The 17684-nt window shown below is 37.8% G+C and overlaps 1 protein-coding gene across 1 annotated transcript in view; it reads right to left on the bottom strand.

The window, feature by feature from the left end:
• col7a1l (collagen type VII alpha 1-like) overlaps positions 1-16155 on the bottom strand; it is a 103453-nt gene extending 87298 nt beyond the window's left edge. Inside the window, exons 1-6 of the mRNA XM_052118746.1 lie at positions 16045-16155; positions 9731-9965; positions 3776-3956; positions 3440-3599; positions 2372-2465; positions 1113-1286 (exon numbers count right to left, since the gene is read on the bottom strand). Coding sequence (XP_051974706.1) covers positions 1113-1286; positions 2372-2465; positions 3440-3599; positions 3776-3956; positions 9731-9806 — 685 coding nt within the window. The 5' untranslated portion in view covers positions 9807-9965; positions 16045-16155. The remainder of the gene's footprint in view (positions 1-1112; positions 1287-2371; positions 2466-3439; positions 3600-3775; positions 3957-9730; positions 9966-16044) is intronic.
• Positions 16156-17684: the final 1529 nt, after the last annotated feature.

Raw genomic sequence — 17684 nt, forward strand, 5'->3', positions numbered from 1 at the left:
AGTGAAATTATTGAATATTTGCCGTGCTACTCGCACTAGACAGCACAGTTAGCCACAAATGCTACATAATCCTTTACCTTAGGTTATTCTCTGCAAAATGAGCCGTTTTTCAGTGTTTTCTGTGGTTGTGTGCCCAAGTAATCCCTCGAGTGCAGAAACACCACAAAGTAATGTTATATGATATTCAACAATCCAGGAAAATATGTAAACATCCGATCCGGATAAAGCATATATTGCCGTAAAGCTTAGACCCTCTGCTTTCCGGCAATCAGGGGCTGTGATATTGCATCCAGACTGTGAAGTGATCACTGGGTAGGTTACGTGCGCAAAACACACAGACGCGTCTCACCAGACACCAGAGCGCATATTTACCACTTTCAACAGTGTTTTATGTAATGACAAAGGGTTTTCTGTAAAATTACACTGGGATTTTGCATTTATAGCACTGTATATGGGTATGGGGAGACTTTAGATTTGGGTAGGCGGAAAGTACACCAAAAAAAGGTAATATTCCTCCCTTCAAATAAATTTAAATAGATATTAAACAAAACATGATACAGACAAAATTCCTTTTTCAGGTATTTGCTGACATCTAGTGGAAACAGCCAAAACTGTCTGCTTGCTGCTAGGGTTTACAGGGCTTGAGTTATACACTTTCAAAAATGAATTTATATAAAAAAAATCAAAAAGCCTCTTTTTTTAGGAGGGTTATTACTGTTCAGACAACATATATTTAATTTTTTTTATTTTTAGCAGTGTTTTATGCAACTTCAAAGGGTTTCCTGTAAAATGACACCAAAACTGTGTATTTAGGCCAAAGTATGTGGGAATGGGAAGCTTTTTAATTTGGGTAGGCCAAATCCAGGCGGAAATCCCCAAAAATGGCAAGGATCTTAAGAGGTTTTAACTAATGATCTGTTAAGCATTACATAATGTTTGTTAATGATTTATTAATGAAAGTTATTATAAAGTGTTGCCCAATTTGGTTTCTCAAGTAAATGTATCTTACATAATGAATGTTTAAAACAATACTTTTATTTTTTAATTTTCAGATATTTTATCTTGATGGTTCATGTTTATTAAGGCTTCAGCACAACTCATGGGAGTCTAACCTTGTGGATATTTTTTGACGGGCCGTGGAGGTTCTGATGCAGTGAAGCAGATGCGGCGGGAGAGTTTGGGCAGCAGGTGCTCCAAGAAAGAGAAATCTGGGCTGAGCATCAGATGTTCCTCATGAGGTTCTGTAACAATCTTCCTGAGATTGGACCGATCGGCGTTCCTCACCCCTGAAGAACACAGAGTAAACACATCAGTCAGTTAAAAAGACAAAGATTAACTTTTCTACTTACATGTATTCTTATAATTTATTACATGGCTCTCTGAAATCCTGAATTGGAACATTGAATAAGCAGTGAAACATTTTTGTACTGTATAATCACTATTAAACTGCATAACTGACTGTTCCTCCAGGCAAACAATTTCCTTCAAGATGAACTTTTAACCAGGTTCAAACCTGCTTCAGATTCACTAACTATTGTGCCACAGCTTCAATGACAAGCCTTTTTTCTTAAAAACATATCATGGAGGCCTGTAAGACACGGTCAATGGTTAAAGCTCAACTACATGTTATGTGTGAGTGTATACACAAGTGACCTGTGTCTCAGACCAGTGTTATTAAACAGTATATCAGTTGTAGATGACACAGAAAGTGATGACTGGGGAACATAATGTCATGTTGCCCTACAATAGATACACCGATAAGCCACAACATTAAAACCACCTGCCTAATATTGTGTAGGTCCCTCTCGTGCCACCAAAACGGTGCCAACCCGCATCTCAGAATAGCATTCTGAGAAGCTCTTTTTCTCTCCACAATTGTACAGAGTGGTTATCTGAGTTACTGTAGACTTTGTCATTTCAAACCACTCTGGTCATTCTCTGTTGACCTCTCATCAACAAGGCATTTCTGTCCACAGAACTGCCCCTCACTGGATGTTTTTTGTTTTTGGCACAATTCTGAGTAAATTCTAGAAACTGTTGTGTGTGAAAATCCCAGGAGATCAACAGACATCCCTGGATGCCCTCAAAGGGAATTTTAGCAGAATTAGCTCACTTTTGGGGACAATTCTGCCCCAAAATAAATCTTTTAGCATTTTTAGATTTTTTTTCCGTTTCTAAATTTCATTTAAAATGTAATCAAAATTGTATTTAAATGTCATTTATTAAATTAATGGGATGCCCCAAAAGGTTTTTTTTTTTTTTTCAAATTTAGCTCACTTTTGGGGGATACTGCTGTCCCCAAGCTATCGCTAAGTGCATACACACTCTTACAAGCATAAGGAAAGGACAAATACAAAGTTTGAAGACTCACCCACAGCAAACAGGGATATTCCACTGTCTGTTACAGCTTTAGCTGGACCATCAATCGGATCATCCGTTTGGCCTTTAGTGATCAGAACAGCAATCTGAAGCCAGAGGGAAACATAGTGGGGTACTTTATATTCCAGCATACAAATACAGTTCAAGTGCATTCTAAAAAACCCTAACAACAAGGTAATACTTGCAAATGCCTATAGACATGCTGCAGGTTTCTTAAGAATCATGAATCTTGCAAAATCCTAAAGGTGCATAAATGCATAGAAATGTCTCTCATTGACTAAGAATTATTTACAAGAGCAATCTTAAACTGCTCAATCTGCCATTAAGAACACCACACTGACACTGATGCCCTTGAAAGCACACGGCATGAATTATCATCTCATTGCATACATAATTATTCAACTGCAGCAGATCCAATCCTGCCTAAACCTGCAAAGTCGCTTATATTCACAAATATAAAAACATTACTTGGTTCACTTAAAGTTCACATGTATTGGTCAAGCTGTGTCTGGGTTCATCCATATGCTCCAAACACTAACATGCCATTATAGTGTATGTGTGTGATGTTTTAATAAAAGCTGAAATCTCTGCAGTTCATTATGAACACTCGCCGTTCCTCTCACATCTTCACACCAGGTGCTCTATGGCAAGTGCAGCAGCTGTGTGCATTTGGAATCATAATCAAGCCCTAAATTAGGAAGGGTGTGACACTGCGGTGCTGAGTGTGTGCATTGCAGCATGGACGAGATGTCCTGACAGAATCAACAGGGTGACAAAAAGTGCAGCTCTCTGTGATATATTTAGCTGTAAATACATTTAGCTGTGTATGTACAGTATGCCAAGATATTCATATTGGGATACATTTATTGAAGTAATGGCATTTTGATATTTCCCAGATTGAAAAAAACAAACAAACCAAAAAACAAAAAACACTATTCTGTAGATCATCCTAAGGGGTTTTGCAGGTTTTAGCTGGTTTTAAATCTGGGTATATCTATATTATTATTATTAATAAAAACGGCAATGTAGTTTTGTAATCATTGTGATTGAAGTGTCTCACCTTTGGGGCATTGTCTCTGATGATGGAGGCACTAAAGACAGACTCTACTAGGAATTCTAATGCCAGACCAGTGCGACTGTTTCCTCCCTCATACGACACCTCCTCCACAGCCCTCAACACCTCATCCAGAGTCGAATAATCCGTCAGAGCTATACGCATCCTGTAAAGAACCACACATACAGTATAAAGCATTTAGACCCGTAAGAGGCATTCTTATAGTTTATACTTACAGGCATTCACACACTTGTTCACACTGTTTTTTTTTTCTCTCATAATCATACACAGTTATTTGCACTAACACTAACATACTGCAGTGTGAATATTGTTCATCTGTACCTAGGCATGTCTGCAAAGACTGTCACTCCAAATCGAACGCCCTCTGGTCCAACCTCACTGCCCTGAAATGCTCTGATGATGTCAGCTACAAACTCTTTGATATGCTGGAAGCTGGTTGGGCCCACTGACCAGGAGTCATCAACCAGGAACACAATATCTGCAGGCATGGCTGTGCGACATTCTGAAAAAACAAGTGAAATTTCAATAGATTAAGATGGTCCTAATAATTTTATTTGTTAGAGAATTGATGGGCTCAACTACATTCTATCAAGGCTGTTTAAACAAACCACATGTGTGAATTGATGTATAATATTCACCATTAGATGGCAGTGTAGACTCACAGACAAACTTACAGATGAGGCTTTAGCTGTATATATATATATATATATATATATATATATATATATATATAAAAACAGACCTACAATAACATTATGCCCAGGCAGGGACCTTCACTTTAGAAACCATATCAAATAAGAAGAGCAAATACTGACAAGATGACCTATAGAGGTAATGTCCAGTCACCCAGTGCTTGTGTTATGGTTTGATGTGGCCCATAAAAACAGGACATTTAACTCAGCTTCTGCTTCTTTTCCAAGTAAAAATTCTTAAGACCGGATCTACATATCTATTTCACAAGTTCACTGGATAGTATAATCTTACTAAACTATGATTTTGCAACAGGTTTACTTAACGCAAAATCAACTTTATTGATCCATTATAGTCAGTTGCTGTCTAGATTCTACTCTAAAGGTAAAATCCAACCAATATCATCATTACACTGCCAAACTTATGTTTGGAACTTCATTTATTTCTGCCATTGGTTTCTGCAAATGTGGTCTCAGTTTTTAGGGTCATTGCACAATCGATGTGAAACTCATGATGACTGGCACAAAGTCAACTGCAGATGTCCTTTGAATCAGACAACTCTCCAAAGATGAGCCGTTTTAGGGTTGAGCTAATTAGAACTATTTTAGACTCAAGAGAAGCAGACACTGTACTGCCAGATTCTGAGACATCGAAGATTGTTTTACACACCCACACCTGAAATACAGCAAAACAGAAGGAGACAAGTACATCCCCAGCTTTAAAACGCCTCCAGCTTTCTCACCAAAGGAAGCCTTCATTTAACACTTGCACTGTACATTAGTAACTTTCTGACTTTATAAAGTGAGAAAAACATGAAACAGCAACTTAGTCCCCCCGTCCCCCGTCCCCCCATGCAACCACACAATGACAGACTCCATTATAAACTCTGAGAATAATACAACACTAGAAACAAAAGTGTATGCCTTAAACACCAGGCAGTTATTGATGATCTGGCAGAAAATTCATAGAAAGTTCTGCTTCACTTCCAGAAAAGCTGCTTTGGTTGGAAAAATCTGTGACGCACACATCAAAAGGGAACAAATACTCCACACTTCAGTGATTTATCACTGATATACACAGCATACAGTGTGCTATGTGAGAGAGAATAATACTTTCATGGAATTGGGAAGCTCATCAAATGTGATCTTGCAGCCTGCAAACTTTAAACGTCTACTAAAGACATTCTCTTCAGGCAGTGCTGCTGGTCCAGAAGCATTCGACCAATAGCAGAAAGGAGGGCATACAAACTGGGAAAAAGATGAATTTGGCAGTTGCATTGTCAGTTTGTCAGTCTTAATTCAGGGGTGAACATTACATTCAGAAGTTTAATCCTTGGATTGACTCACGGGTCAATTTGACCCGATTGAACTGTTAACACTGATTTAACATTAACTTTAAGTTTTCAGCCTGAAACTTCATGACATCCTACAGAGAGCTGATCTGAACCTGGCAATGTTTTCTTTTTTTACAACTTTATTTATTTGAAAATAAAAAAATACTTTTTGAACTCGTCCTAGGCCATTTGCCTGATTCTCATGAAACTTGGAATATATAATCTACAGACCCTCCTGACAAAAAGTAAACAAAAGTATAGTGATGCATCGAATTGTTTCATAGATATAAGCGAATATGTTTTGGACATGGCCTATAATGACTAATTAGCCGTTATCTTGTGAGCGCAATTTTCAAACGTAACAAACATTTTACACGTGGACAAGAGAAGACTCAGTAACATGCAGTGTTTCATTCGTTTTTAATGCTAGGGGGGCACTATAATTTACAGTGTGCTCACAAACAATCTCTCACTCACTCACTCACACACACACACACACACACACATTATATTCATTATATGTTTATTAAACGTTTGACATGTTAAAAAGCAATATAACAAATATTAGAATTAATAAGTTATAGTTATTAGTTATTGGATAATATTTTTGAATAATAATGAAAATTATTTCAAATTGCAATTGTGAACAAAAAAAAATTATAAAAGAAAAAGTTAATATAATAAAAGTTTTATGTCTGCTCCAGTCATTGCTTCTGTAAGCCCCCAAAAGCCACAAACTCTATATCAGCTCTTACCTTAGGTGATTTTCAACTAAATTAGTCTATTTTTCCTTCTCAGCTTGTCTGAAAAAGTTCAGCAAAAAAAAAATATAATAAACAAATTATAGCTTGAATATGGTCCTGACTATTGGTTAATATTATCCATCAATGGAAAGCTGAGGTTCTAACCTTTCAAATATGTAAATACATTTTTCAAGTGTTGATTGTCATCTGGTGGAATAAACCACCTTGATGTCTGTTGCCCCTCACTGACTCAAATCTATTAGCATTGACAGCGATATCTTTAACCCACAACAGAGCCAAAATGCACCACTAACTTATCAGGACACATTCCTCATCCCATAACACACAATAAACATTATCGTTTCAGCGCCCAATATGAACATTGATGTATCTTCAGTTTTACTCTCTAGATGCAACTCAAAAGCAGCTGACAGATCACGTAACTGTGTATGGAGAGAATTACACTAAAATCACCAGCTGTTAGAAGATGTTGTTTAACATGATACAATGTACAAGGATTTGTTATTTGTTGAGGAATGGGGTTGTTAGGTAAACATTTACTTTGACAAGTGACTGTTTGTGTATTTACATACAGTATAGCCTACTATATTTGCATCCATGATATTTCAAAGAATACAATAGTGTACACGTAATGCCAAGACATGGTAATGTCAGTGTATTTTATTTTGTATACTGGCTTAATACTGTTTTGTTTGGAAATGTATTAACCTGCAGTACAATACTAGATTCACCAATAGCTTCTGAACGTATTAATGACTTTGTCGCTGGCAAATGATAAGATACAGGGTGGTTTCAACTGTTTGTAGGTAAATATGAACTTTATCCAGTAGTATATTGTTTTCTGAAGTATACCGTCACCATTATACGGCGAGAGAGAAACCGCTCTGAACGGTTCAGTGCGTCAGTGAGCTGTCCAAATGATTAAAACTGAATCGGGAACCGATGTTTCTAAACGTTCATTAAAAATAGCTGACTCAAAAAAGTGATTCATACATGAATCGTACAGCTCAAGTTCTGATTCTGAATAGCTGACAGAAAATACCGGAATTGGTAAAAGCTCACTGACAACTGGCAAGTAATATGTACAAAGACTATTTTAATAGCTGTTTCTGCCGTTTGAGTTACGGTTTTGTTATCTATCCATTAAAAACATACAGTAGGCCTGTAAGGTTGATTACCGGGGTTAGAAATGTATGCTTTTACCTCAACTGGATTTTGAAAGACAAAAAGCAGGTGTGATACTGAACATATACAAGGAAGTGACCTCAGAGAGTGCATTCTTTCCATTCCATAGGCGAGTGTCTGTCACTGCAAACAGCCATTTTTAAAGAGGTGTGGAAAATTACAGTGTTTCAGGGCATTAGTGCCTCAGTCAGTAATTGGTCCTGACAGGCTCCTCTAAAACCATCCTGCGTGAATTCAATATGTTTCACATTCTTGTTTGTTCTGTCTCTCCCTCCCTCAAACACACAGCTCAAGGTGAAACATACACAGACTGATTTATTTACAGATAGAAAGTGGGGATGGAAATCAGAGAAGGATACAGTGATTTATCTTAAAAGGCTTAGACCAGAGGCTTCGAGCTGCAGGAGGTATACAGATGCCCCACAGCAGAACTAGCTCTGACAAGCTATTACAAAATAACTTTCTAACCCTTTTTGAAGAGTTCTGTTACTTCAACAAAATATATTTTTATGTTTTAAGGTGGCTTTTTTCAGGACAAAAACATTAAAGAGTGACAGGAACCTAGAGAGAGTGGCCCATAGCAGAGAAAAAATACAAATGAGATCTCTTAAATATCTCAACTGTTTCTCATCGATAGTAATAAGAATACATATGAATAACATATCATAAGAATAACATGGAGAGCGAAAGGAGATTTCTGTTGAAGTCACCTGCTTCTCAGATTTTCTCCAGTTTCAGAAGAGATTTCTAAAGGATCAGAACAGATCTCAACAAAGTATCAAATTGAGCTCAAGATACTATAGTCAGCAATCAATAGTCTGAGACTGCACAATAAACAAATATTTCTTATGATTTCCTTCAAGACCAAATTATCTGAGCTCTGCTAAACATATTCATTATTATACTTATAGATAATGCAATAATACAATAATGCCACAGCTCATATATCAAGGATATATTTAGTGATGCTGTATACTGTAAGGTATACTGTTTAGGTTTGGAACCCTTAAAGTATGTGACTTTTAATGTTAATATTAATTTTTGGGTACAAAGATTTTGAGCCAATCACCTGAGCTGACTAATCACACTGGATAGGAATATGTGTTTGACTTGAACTGCACCTTGCCTTAATGATTGGCGACATTTGCCAGTTGCAGTTGGGGAAGTAGTTGAAAAGAGTCGTGTGCTAAACCTAGATCGGTGATGGAAGATTGCATGATGTTTGCATTCTTTAAAGAAGACAAAGTGAAATTTTGATTTGACATAAAATAACAAGAAACATTATCATTCAAAATGGTTATGTGACACTTAAAACAGTGCCTGCTGTGTGTACAAGAAGAAAGAATAATACAAGCCTATATTAGAACCCTATTATAGAATACCCTGTATTAGAATTCTATTCTAGAACTAGAATAGAACACTACGGTCCTAATAAAGTACCCAACATGTTCTTCTGCTGTTGAAGCACATCTGCCTCAAGGTTCGACATGTTGTGCATTCTGAGCTGCTGTTCTACTCACTACAATTATACAGAGTGATTATCTGAGTTACTGTAGTCTTTCTGTCAGATCGAACTAGTCTGGCTATTTCCCATTGACCTCTCTCATCATCAAGGCATTTCCATCCACAGAACTGCTGCTCACTGGATGCTTTTTGTTTTTGACACCATTCTGAGTAAACTCTAGAGACTGTTGTGCATGAAAATCCCAGGAGATCAGCAGTTACATAAATACTCAAACCATTTTGCCACTGTCAAAATCACATAGATCACATTTTTCCCCATTCTGATGGTTGAAGTGAACATTAACTGAAGCTACTGACCCGTATCGGCATGATTTTATGCATTACACTGCTGCCACATGATTGGCTGATTAGATAATCACATGAATAAGTAGATGTACAGGTGTTCCTAATAACGTTTTCAGTGAGTGTATATAAACTACCAGAAGGAGCTAAGTTCCCTGCTAACCTGCCAAAACTTGACCCCTTGGGTGAAGATGGTTGACCAAGGAAGTAGTCTTCCTGGATGACATAGAAGCACCCAGCATCTAAAACACAACATGCTGGCCTTTTCAGCAGGTATTAGATCAAGATAATACAATGATCTTTTATGTGTACAATGAAAAAAACAATCATTTGCAATTGTAAGTTATTTGAAATGGAACTATTTGTGAATTCCAAACATTTACAGTCCTGCAATCGTTTTTGAGAGAGTGACTGATTGAAGGGCAGGGATATTGGCAGTTCTCAGGGGGACTGAAGAGGCGCTATCACATGTAGACAAAGTGTGAGTCAGCAATCTACCTTCAGCCTCTGCAGTGATGCTTTGATAGGAGAGAGACAGGGACAAGAGGGAGATCCATACGGCATAATATCCCATTCTCTCTCTCGCTCTCTCTCTCTCTCGTCCTCTGTCTTTCTCTTTCGTGCTCTGTCCTCCCCTTCTTATCTCTCTGCTGACAGATCCTCTTCCCTGGACTGTTGTTTTAGACAGGCTTATTCCCTGCTTTATTTAGCTGCAAACCTCTCTCCCTTTTATCTGCAAAATAGAGAGAGAGAGAGAGAGAGAGAGAGAGAGAGATTGGTATCACCATACATATGCATACAGACACATTCATAATAATGATTTTGATCTGTTTTGTTCGCAGAGTCAATGTAATCTCTCAATCGCCTGTCTAATCCAGCATATTTATCCTGTCAGATATGACCGTACAGTCCTGCTGAGCATCAGTTAAGAAATGAAGACAGGTACAGTGTTATTAAAATGAACGAGAACTGTTTCTTAGAGGTTAAGAGACTGGGAAACTGCACAACAATGTGAGCAGTATTATATCTTTTTTTCTGATCCTTAAATTTGACCAAGCTGTGTATCAGTTTCATGATAAAATGATTGACTATGTTTATAGTCATTTAAAATGTTAAGCCTCTTTCTTTCGAGAAAAAATACCAAAAACATTGATGACTCATTTTACGCTACACAGATTTTTGTCCAATCAAACACTCTCGAGAATCACAATGTCCACCTGCTTAAAGGTATTGTTCACCCAAAAATGATAACTTCAGATCAAAATGTTACTAGTTTTAACACTACTGTTAGGTGTTGGTTCATGTTCAGGATGTCTGTTTTTTCACCTCTCATTTATCTTTTTGGACACTAATAAGTTTAGGTTAAGGAAGTGTGTTTTACTTATTAAAACCTTCATCTAAAATTCGCCTTAAAAACCTTGTCTGATTACAACATAATTTCACTAGTTTTTGGCGCACCCCACTGGACATTTCACAGGGAAACTGCAGCCAAATACGTAATACAATGACATTTTTTTAATAATTTTGGTTTGCAAAAATCTTGCCATGGTCATGTAAATATCATGATTTTAGGAATTATTTGTTTTGGGTGAACTATTCCTTTAATACACCTACTACCAACGAGCAAACAGCAATATATTTGGCTGTAGTATAACTACAGACTATAGAGCTGTTCAGCTTGTAGTCCAAAAACTCGGAAGATAATTTGCCATGGGTTCTCTCTGGATTTTCCTATGGGTTTTTATAATGGGTTTTTTGAACTTGTGAGAAAAATAAGGTCTGTGGTACTCATTACTTGAAGATACATGGACGTTATGTTCTACAACTTAAAATACACACAGTCACACCTCAAACAAAAAAGTGTAACTCCGATCCTGGCATCCTCCGTCGGTGTTGTTGATTTCAGTGCTGTTGGTTTCTGTGTTGTTGTTTATATTTAAACGCATGTTCCAACCTTGTCAGAAGAAACATTTTAGATACTAGATTACAACACTATGGTGGTAACGTATTGTGATGTGAAGGCAACATGGGTCTCCTTGGGTGTTCTGTTCCTCGTAAGAGTTCTCATCAAGAAAGTTACTAAAGGAAAAGTACAGGACTGGAAGGGCCTGTTGAAAAAGGGAAAATTACTGATTGTATCTTTATTCTAGAGAATAAACTGCTGTACAGTAACACATTTGAACATTATTCAGAAAAAGGCTGAAAACTTTCAAGGAAAGCTCATAGCAGCATGAAACTGATTAACAACAAAATACTCATGAAACACTGCAATGTATTTATGGTGCAGTTATATTTTTAAAATTGCTAGTTTCTCTGACTTCAGTGTTTTGGGGCGACATGGTGTTGGGCACCCAAGGCTCATCAATGCGCGAGGGCAACGAAGAATATCTGACTGGTCCGAACTGACAGAAGGTCTACTGTGGCACACATCACAGACAACGATAGTTACAGGAAGAACAGTGTATCACACCCTGCTGCGCATGGGGCTGCGTAGCCACAGACCGGTCAAAGTGCCTATGATGACCCCTGTCCACCGTCGAAAGTGTCTACAATGGGCACGCGAGCATTGCAACTTGACCTTGGAACAGTGGAAGAAGGTCGCCTTGTACTATGAGTCTTTTACATCATGTGGACAGCCGTGTACATGTGCGCTGTTTACCTGGAGAAATTATAGCATCAGGTTGCACTGTGGGAAGACGACAATCAGGTTGAAAGAGTGTGATGCTCTGGGCAATGTTCTGCTGGGAAACCCTGGGTCAATTTGACATGTGCTACCAACCTAAATATTTTGTAGACCAGGTACACCCACACTGCTCACATTGTTCGGGAATGGTTTGAGGAACATGATGAAGAGTTCAAGGTGTTGCCCTGGCCTCCAAATTCCCCAGATCTAAATCTGATTGAGCGTCTGTGGAATGTGCTGGACCAACAAGTCCGATCCATGGCAGCTTCACCTCGCTACTTGCAGGATCTGCGGTCTTGGTGCCGGATACCACAGAACAGGTCTTGTAAAATTCATGCCTCAGCGGGTCAGCCTTGTTTTGGCGGCACACGGAGAACCAACATCATATTAGACAGGTGGTCATAATGTTGTGGCTCATCAATGCAAGTAGAAAGAAAAGGAGAACTTTACTAATAATAGACCAGTAGCTGACCAATAACTGGGTCCACTTGGCTGATGAAAATGAGTGTTAGTGTCATTTCATTTCATAAATTGTATTGTACCATATAAAAGTATATATATTTTTATCAGCCACACCTCTATGTAGATAATGGCCCCAAAATAATAAAAACAAACTCACTCAACCGCTAGTTTTTCAAGTATCATTATACGTTATAAATGTTCAGCATCCAGATGCATTTCAATTTTCAATGTATTTTCTACTTTCATCTATATTGTTTCTCTCAAACTGAGCAGTTTATTAAATTGTGCTGTGCGACAGAACACAAGATTGAAAATCTCTCCAAATAGCTGTAAGATGTTTCAATATTACTAAATCTTTTCATCTTTTGAAACCACAGCTTATTCCATACAGATACCTCTCTTTATACAAAATTCAGAGGTGTCAGACAGGTGAGCGCACTCCTCTCCAATCACTGTCATTTCAAATACTGTGATAATCAATAATGACCATACAGACTTAATGATCTTGCAAAGAACTGCTGTGGCTTTGTCAGGATACATTTGTGGGGAGTATTGCAACTAGCAAGTCTCTGTTCAGCCAACAGACAGCACTGTCAGGTTGCGAGGAAACCACAGCCTTGCTAATACAATCTTTTACTGCACGACTGCCACTTCCAATGTGTAGGGAATAAGTTTGACAGTCCACAAAATTAATGCAGCTGCACAGGTTCGGTGACTTTAACAAACTTCTCTTGGCTGTGCATGAGACTCCATAAAGCATTTTTACATAGTACTAAAACTTTATATTGTAGCAGTCGTCATTGCAGACATTTTTAAGCAGGTCAAATAACTTTAGAATATTCAGTTAAAGGGACAATTTACCCAAAAATAAAATTTTGTCATTATGTACAAATCTGTCAAATCTGCATGACTTTCTTTCCTTTATCCATTCACTTGCATTGAAAGGAAAAAAGGATGCAATGAAAGTTAATAGTGACTGAGGCTATCGTTCTATCCAACTTCAAAAACATCAGGGTGAGTCAATGATTATAGAATTGTAATTTTTTGTGTTTACTGTCTCTTTAAATTTAAATTAGCATCCTATAGCAGATGTTGTGGAGCATTGCCAGACCTTTCGTGGTGGAACTACACTGCGCATGCCAGACAAACTTGGTCCTGTCCGAGCTTGTAAGCCCACATCTTCCGTACAGTGGGCTGCAATGCAGCAATGTCACATAGCTAAATACAGGACAACTGTGGTACTCTGGACGGGGCAGATAAGGTGTTTTGGTGACAATCTTAAATTACTTCACTTTGGCTTCAGAGTACATTGATGCTGGCTTTCTGATTGTTTGATTTATGAATGTATCTGATAGAACGTACAGACAGGAAGGTGCTACCACCGTAACTCAAGGGATATTTCTATCTATTAAATACACAACAACTTCCATAAGGCAAAGTCACACAGCAGAGGATGTAATCTCATGAGTGCAGGCTGACCTGTGCAATGACAGAGTGGTGAGCATGCGGTTGAATTGTGCACTTTGAAGGATTATAAAGGTACATGAGTCGGCCTAATTCCGCTTCTCTCTCTCTCTCTCTACAAGCACTGCTGTTTGTGAGCCATTTCTGCATGCTGGCACTTCATAGGCGTTTATCTCAGTAGCTGTAAATTAGGTATTAAATGCACATTCAGGCAAAATATATGACTTTTTTATGATAGTTCCCTCACCCTTATGTCATTTCAAACCCTTATGGCTTTCTTTCCTCTGTGGAAGTATGCAGAATGACAGCCTAAGTCACCATTAACTTTTATTGATGGAAAAAAAATATGCAATGCAAGTGAATGGTGACTGAGGTTGTCGGACCCTAATTATCTCCTTTTGTTTTCCACAGTAGAAAGTAAGTGGGTTTGGAACAACATGATGGTTAGTAAATGATTTTTCTCAGTTCTCTCATTATTTATAGGAGACCTGGTCAAAGTGGAGATGCATATTAAAAAGGACTTAAATATTGATCTGTTTCTCACCAACACCTATCATATCGCTTCTGAAGACATGGATTTAACCACTGGAGTAATATGTATTAATTTTATGCTGCCTTTATGCACTTTTTTCGGCTTCAAATTTCTGTTCACCATTCATTTGAATTGAATGGACCAACAGAATGGAGATATTCTTTTAAAAATCTTTGTTTTCAGCTGAAGAAAGAAAGTAATCCTCATCTGGGATGGCATGAGGGTGAGTAAATGATAAGATAATTTTGATTTTGGGGGAAATATTCCTTTAAAACCACCCACAGATCCATACATACCCTTGGTGCTGCATAAAATCAAACAGCCAGAAACAGTTCACAAAATTGTTGCAGCAACCAAAGTGTTGTGTGCGCACAAAATCAAACATGAACCACATAAACAGACACTTACAAATCCCAAAAATTTTTATGTTCAATAGAGCCCATTCATAAGATAAGCCAAACATCTTTAATGGCATTTCAGTGAGTTTTAAAGATACTGAGGGCAAGTCTTTACATAACTTCTGCTATAAAACAACCTTCAAAATGCACTCTCAATAATAGAACCGCTCATAATATAAGCTGAAAAAGATGCTAATGGGGGTGGCTTATCAGCTGCCATAAGAGGCTGGCTGCCATTGAACAGTAAATAAGTGACATCATTCTCTGCCTCTATGACATTATGACTGAATGATTCTCGACTATAAGAGGCATGTAAAAACCTGCAAGTGGAGGAAAAAGCAATCTGACTAAAGACATCACCAACATGCTCTCCATTTTATTCAAGGCTTTTTGGTTGCATTAGTTGGGCTATTGAAGCTGTGCCAGTAACTGGAGTGGGACAGCATACAGAGGAATGAGTCTTTAATTTAGCTCCAGAATGACATATTACAGAATGCATTAAACAAATAAATTAACTTGGGTGAAATTATATTGATTCTGATCAGCTGGATTCTCACACTGGGTGTGTTGTGTGCATATTTGTGAGAAAATTATATTTAAAGAGAGCAATAACAGTAGCTTAGATCAGAGGATCTCACCTTGGGTTGTGACCCAAAAATGGGCCTGGTAGGGTTGCAAAGAGCAGGGAAAGACAATGCTAAATTCAAATAATAAAATGCAACTAACCATATAATTGTGCATATAGGCAATAGCAAAATTAACAGGCTTACCAACTTTTAAAAGGGAGGAGAAAACAATTCCCATACCTTCACTGTTGACGTCAGAGGTTGAGTCCAATCAAATTTGACTATAAATTGGCACAAATTCTAAGCTAGCCAAATAAAAACAGATGCCAACATGGGCAGTTCTCTTGACATTCCCTCATCCTCAAAAACCATGAACAAAACAAAATATGACCCAGACAACATTAAATAGGGGTTCCAGATTTGGTATCGTGTTTTGTCGCCAATTGATGGCCAATGTAAAGTCTGGGTCCTGAAGCAAACCCAGTTGAGAACCACTAGACACTCTGAGACATTCGGAGTCAACATGAGAGAGAAAAACAGGGATAGAAAGAGAAACTTGGCAGCGATCTGGATAGATATACAGCTTTATGTGTTGTGAGCCACTGGGCTGCAAAGTCAGAGTTGTGGAAGACAGTACAGATAAATTGTCATCCATTCCAGATCCAGAGTTACATTACAGTGTGCCCTTAAGACAGAGCCTCACTCACCTCTCCCACGGTACCTAGCACCATGATCCTCCTCTCAAATGCAAAATCAGCAGCTGTCCTTTTCAATCAGACCCAATCCACTGGAGATCCGTTATTCTACTGTAATAATCCAATTCATGAATCGGCTATGGAACTGCAAGCTCTGTTAGGTACAGTCCCGGGACAAGGGGTGTGAGAATCCAAGAGAGCCTAGGAAGAATGTGTAAGGGGAGTGTATGGAAGAGAAAGTGGATGAATGAAGCACACACCTCACAAGGGGAAAGTTTAAGGGGGTGTGGAAGAGCTACAAGTTGGCTCACAGTTAAAGCAAAAAGAGTGAAAGATGGAGAGGAGATTTAAAGAGAAGAGAGAGCAGGAATGAAGCAGTTGAGACAAGCTGCATATTGCATTAATGTATTGCATGTTTTTTTAAGCACAAAATGAATCAAAGATTGTTCATTTACAGTCATTTGTTTGGAGTTTCAAATTGCATTTAGGTCTTTTAATACTGTTCTAATATGAATGACATTAACGTTTTTGTTCTGTGTTATTATGTTTTGACTCCTTGCACAACTACTATGTGCCTTCAACTCATTTCACACACGGTTATAAATAGATTCCTTTGGGTTTTGGAGGTCACCTGAGCAACAACTTGAAATGCAAAAGACTGTCAGGACTGTTGTTCTGTATACCGCGTATTATATTTTGTTCTTTTCTATTTGGTGCATTAAATATATATATATATATATATATATATATATATATATATATATATATATATATATATATATATAGACACTGGTGTACTAATGTACAGATTTTGCTCTATCGGAAGGAAATTGGTGCTTTAATTCAACAAGTGGCATTCAACTGATCACAATGTATAGTCAGGGCATTACTGATGTAAAAAAACAGCACCATCTCTATTTGAAAAAGTAATATTTGATCTAATCTAGATAGGCCCCATTTCCAGCAGCCATCACTCCAATAACTTCTAGATTAATCTTGCTAAATTCACTTGCCATTATACCAAAACAGCTGAATACTATTTGGTTCATTAAAAGATGCTTAACATTGTCTTTGTGTTTGTTTTTGAGTTGCCACAGTATGCAATATACTGACATGTCTAAGCTCAATATTAGGTCAAAAATGGCAAAAAAAAAGCTTTCTCTAGAAACTCATTAGTCAATCATTGTTTTGATGAATGAAGGATATACAATACTTGAAATTGCCAAAAAAACTGAAGATTTCATATAAAAGGTGTACACTACACTCTTCAAAGACAAAGGATAACTGGCTCGAACAAGGACAGAAAGAGATGTGGAAGGCCAGATGTACAACTAAACAAGAGGATAAGTACATCAGAGTCTCTAGTTTGAGAAATTGATGCCTCACATGTCCTCAGCTGACAGCTTCATTGAATTATACCCGCTCAACACCAGTTTCATGTACAACAGTAAAGAGAAGACTCAGGGGTGCAGGCCTTATGGGAAGAATTGCAAAGAAAAAGCCACTTTTGAAACAGAAAATTAAAAATAAAATGTTAGAGTGGACAAAGAACCCAGACATTGGACAACAGATAATTGGAAAAGAGTGTTAAGATTTTTAACCCCTTTGAGATTTTGTGAGATCAGGATGACTGTAAGGTGCGTGAGAAGTGC

Source organism: Xyrauchen texanus, chromosome 45 (genome assembly GCF_025860055.1).
Source record: "Xyrauchen texanus isolate HMW12.3.18 chromosome 45, RBS_HiC_50CHRs, whole genome shotgun sequence".
Taxonomy (NCBI): Eukaryota; Metazoa; Chordata; class Actinopteri; order Cypriniformes; family Catostomidae; genus Xyrauchen; species Xyrauchen texanus.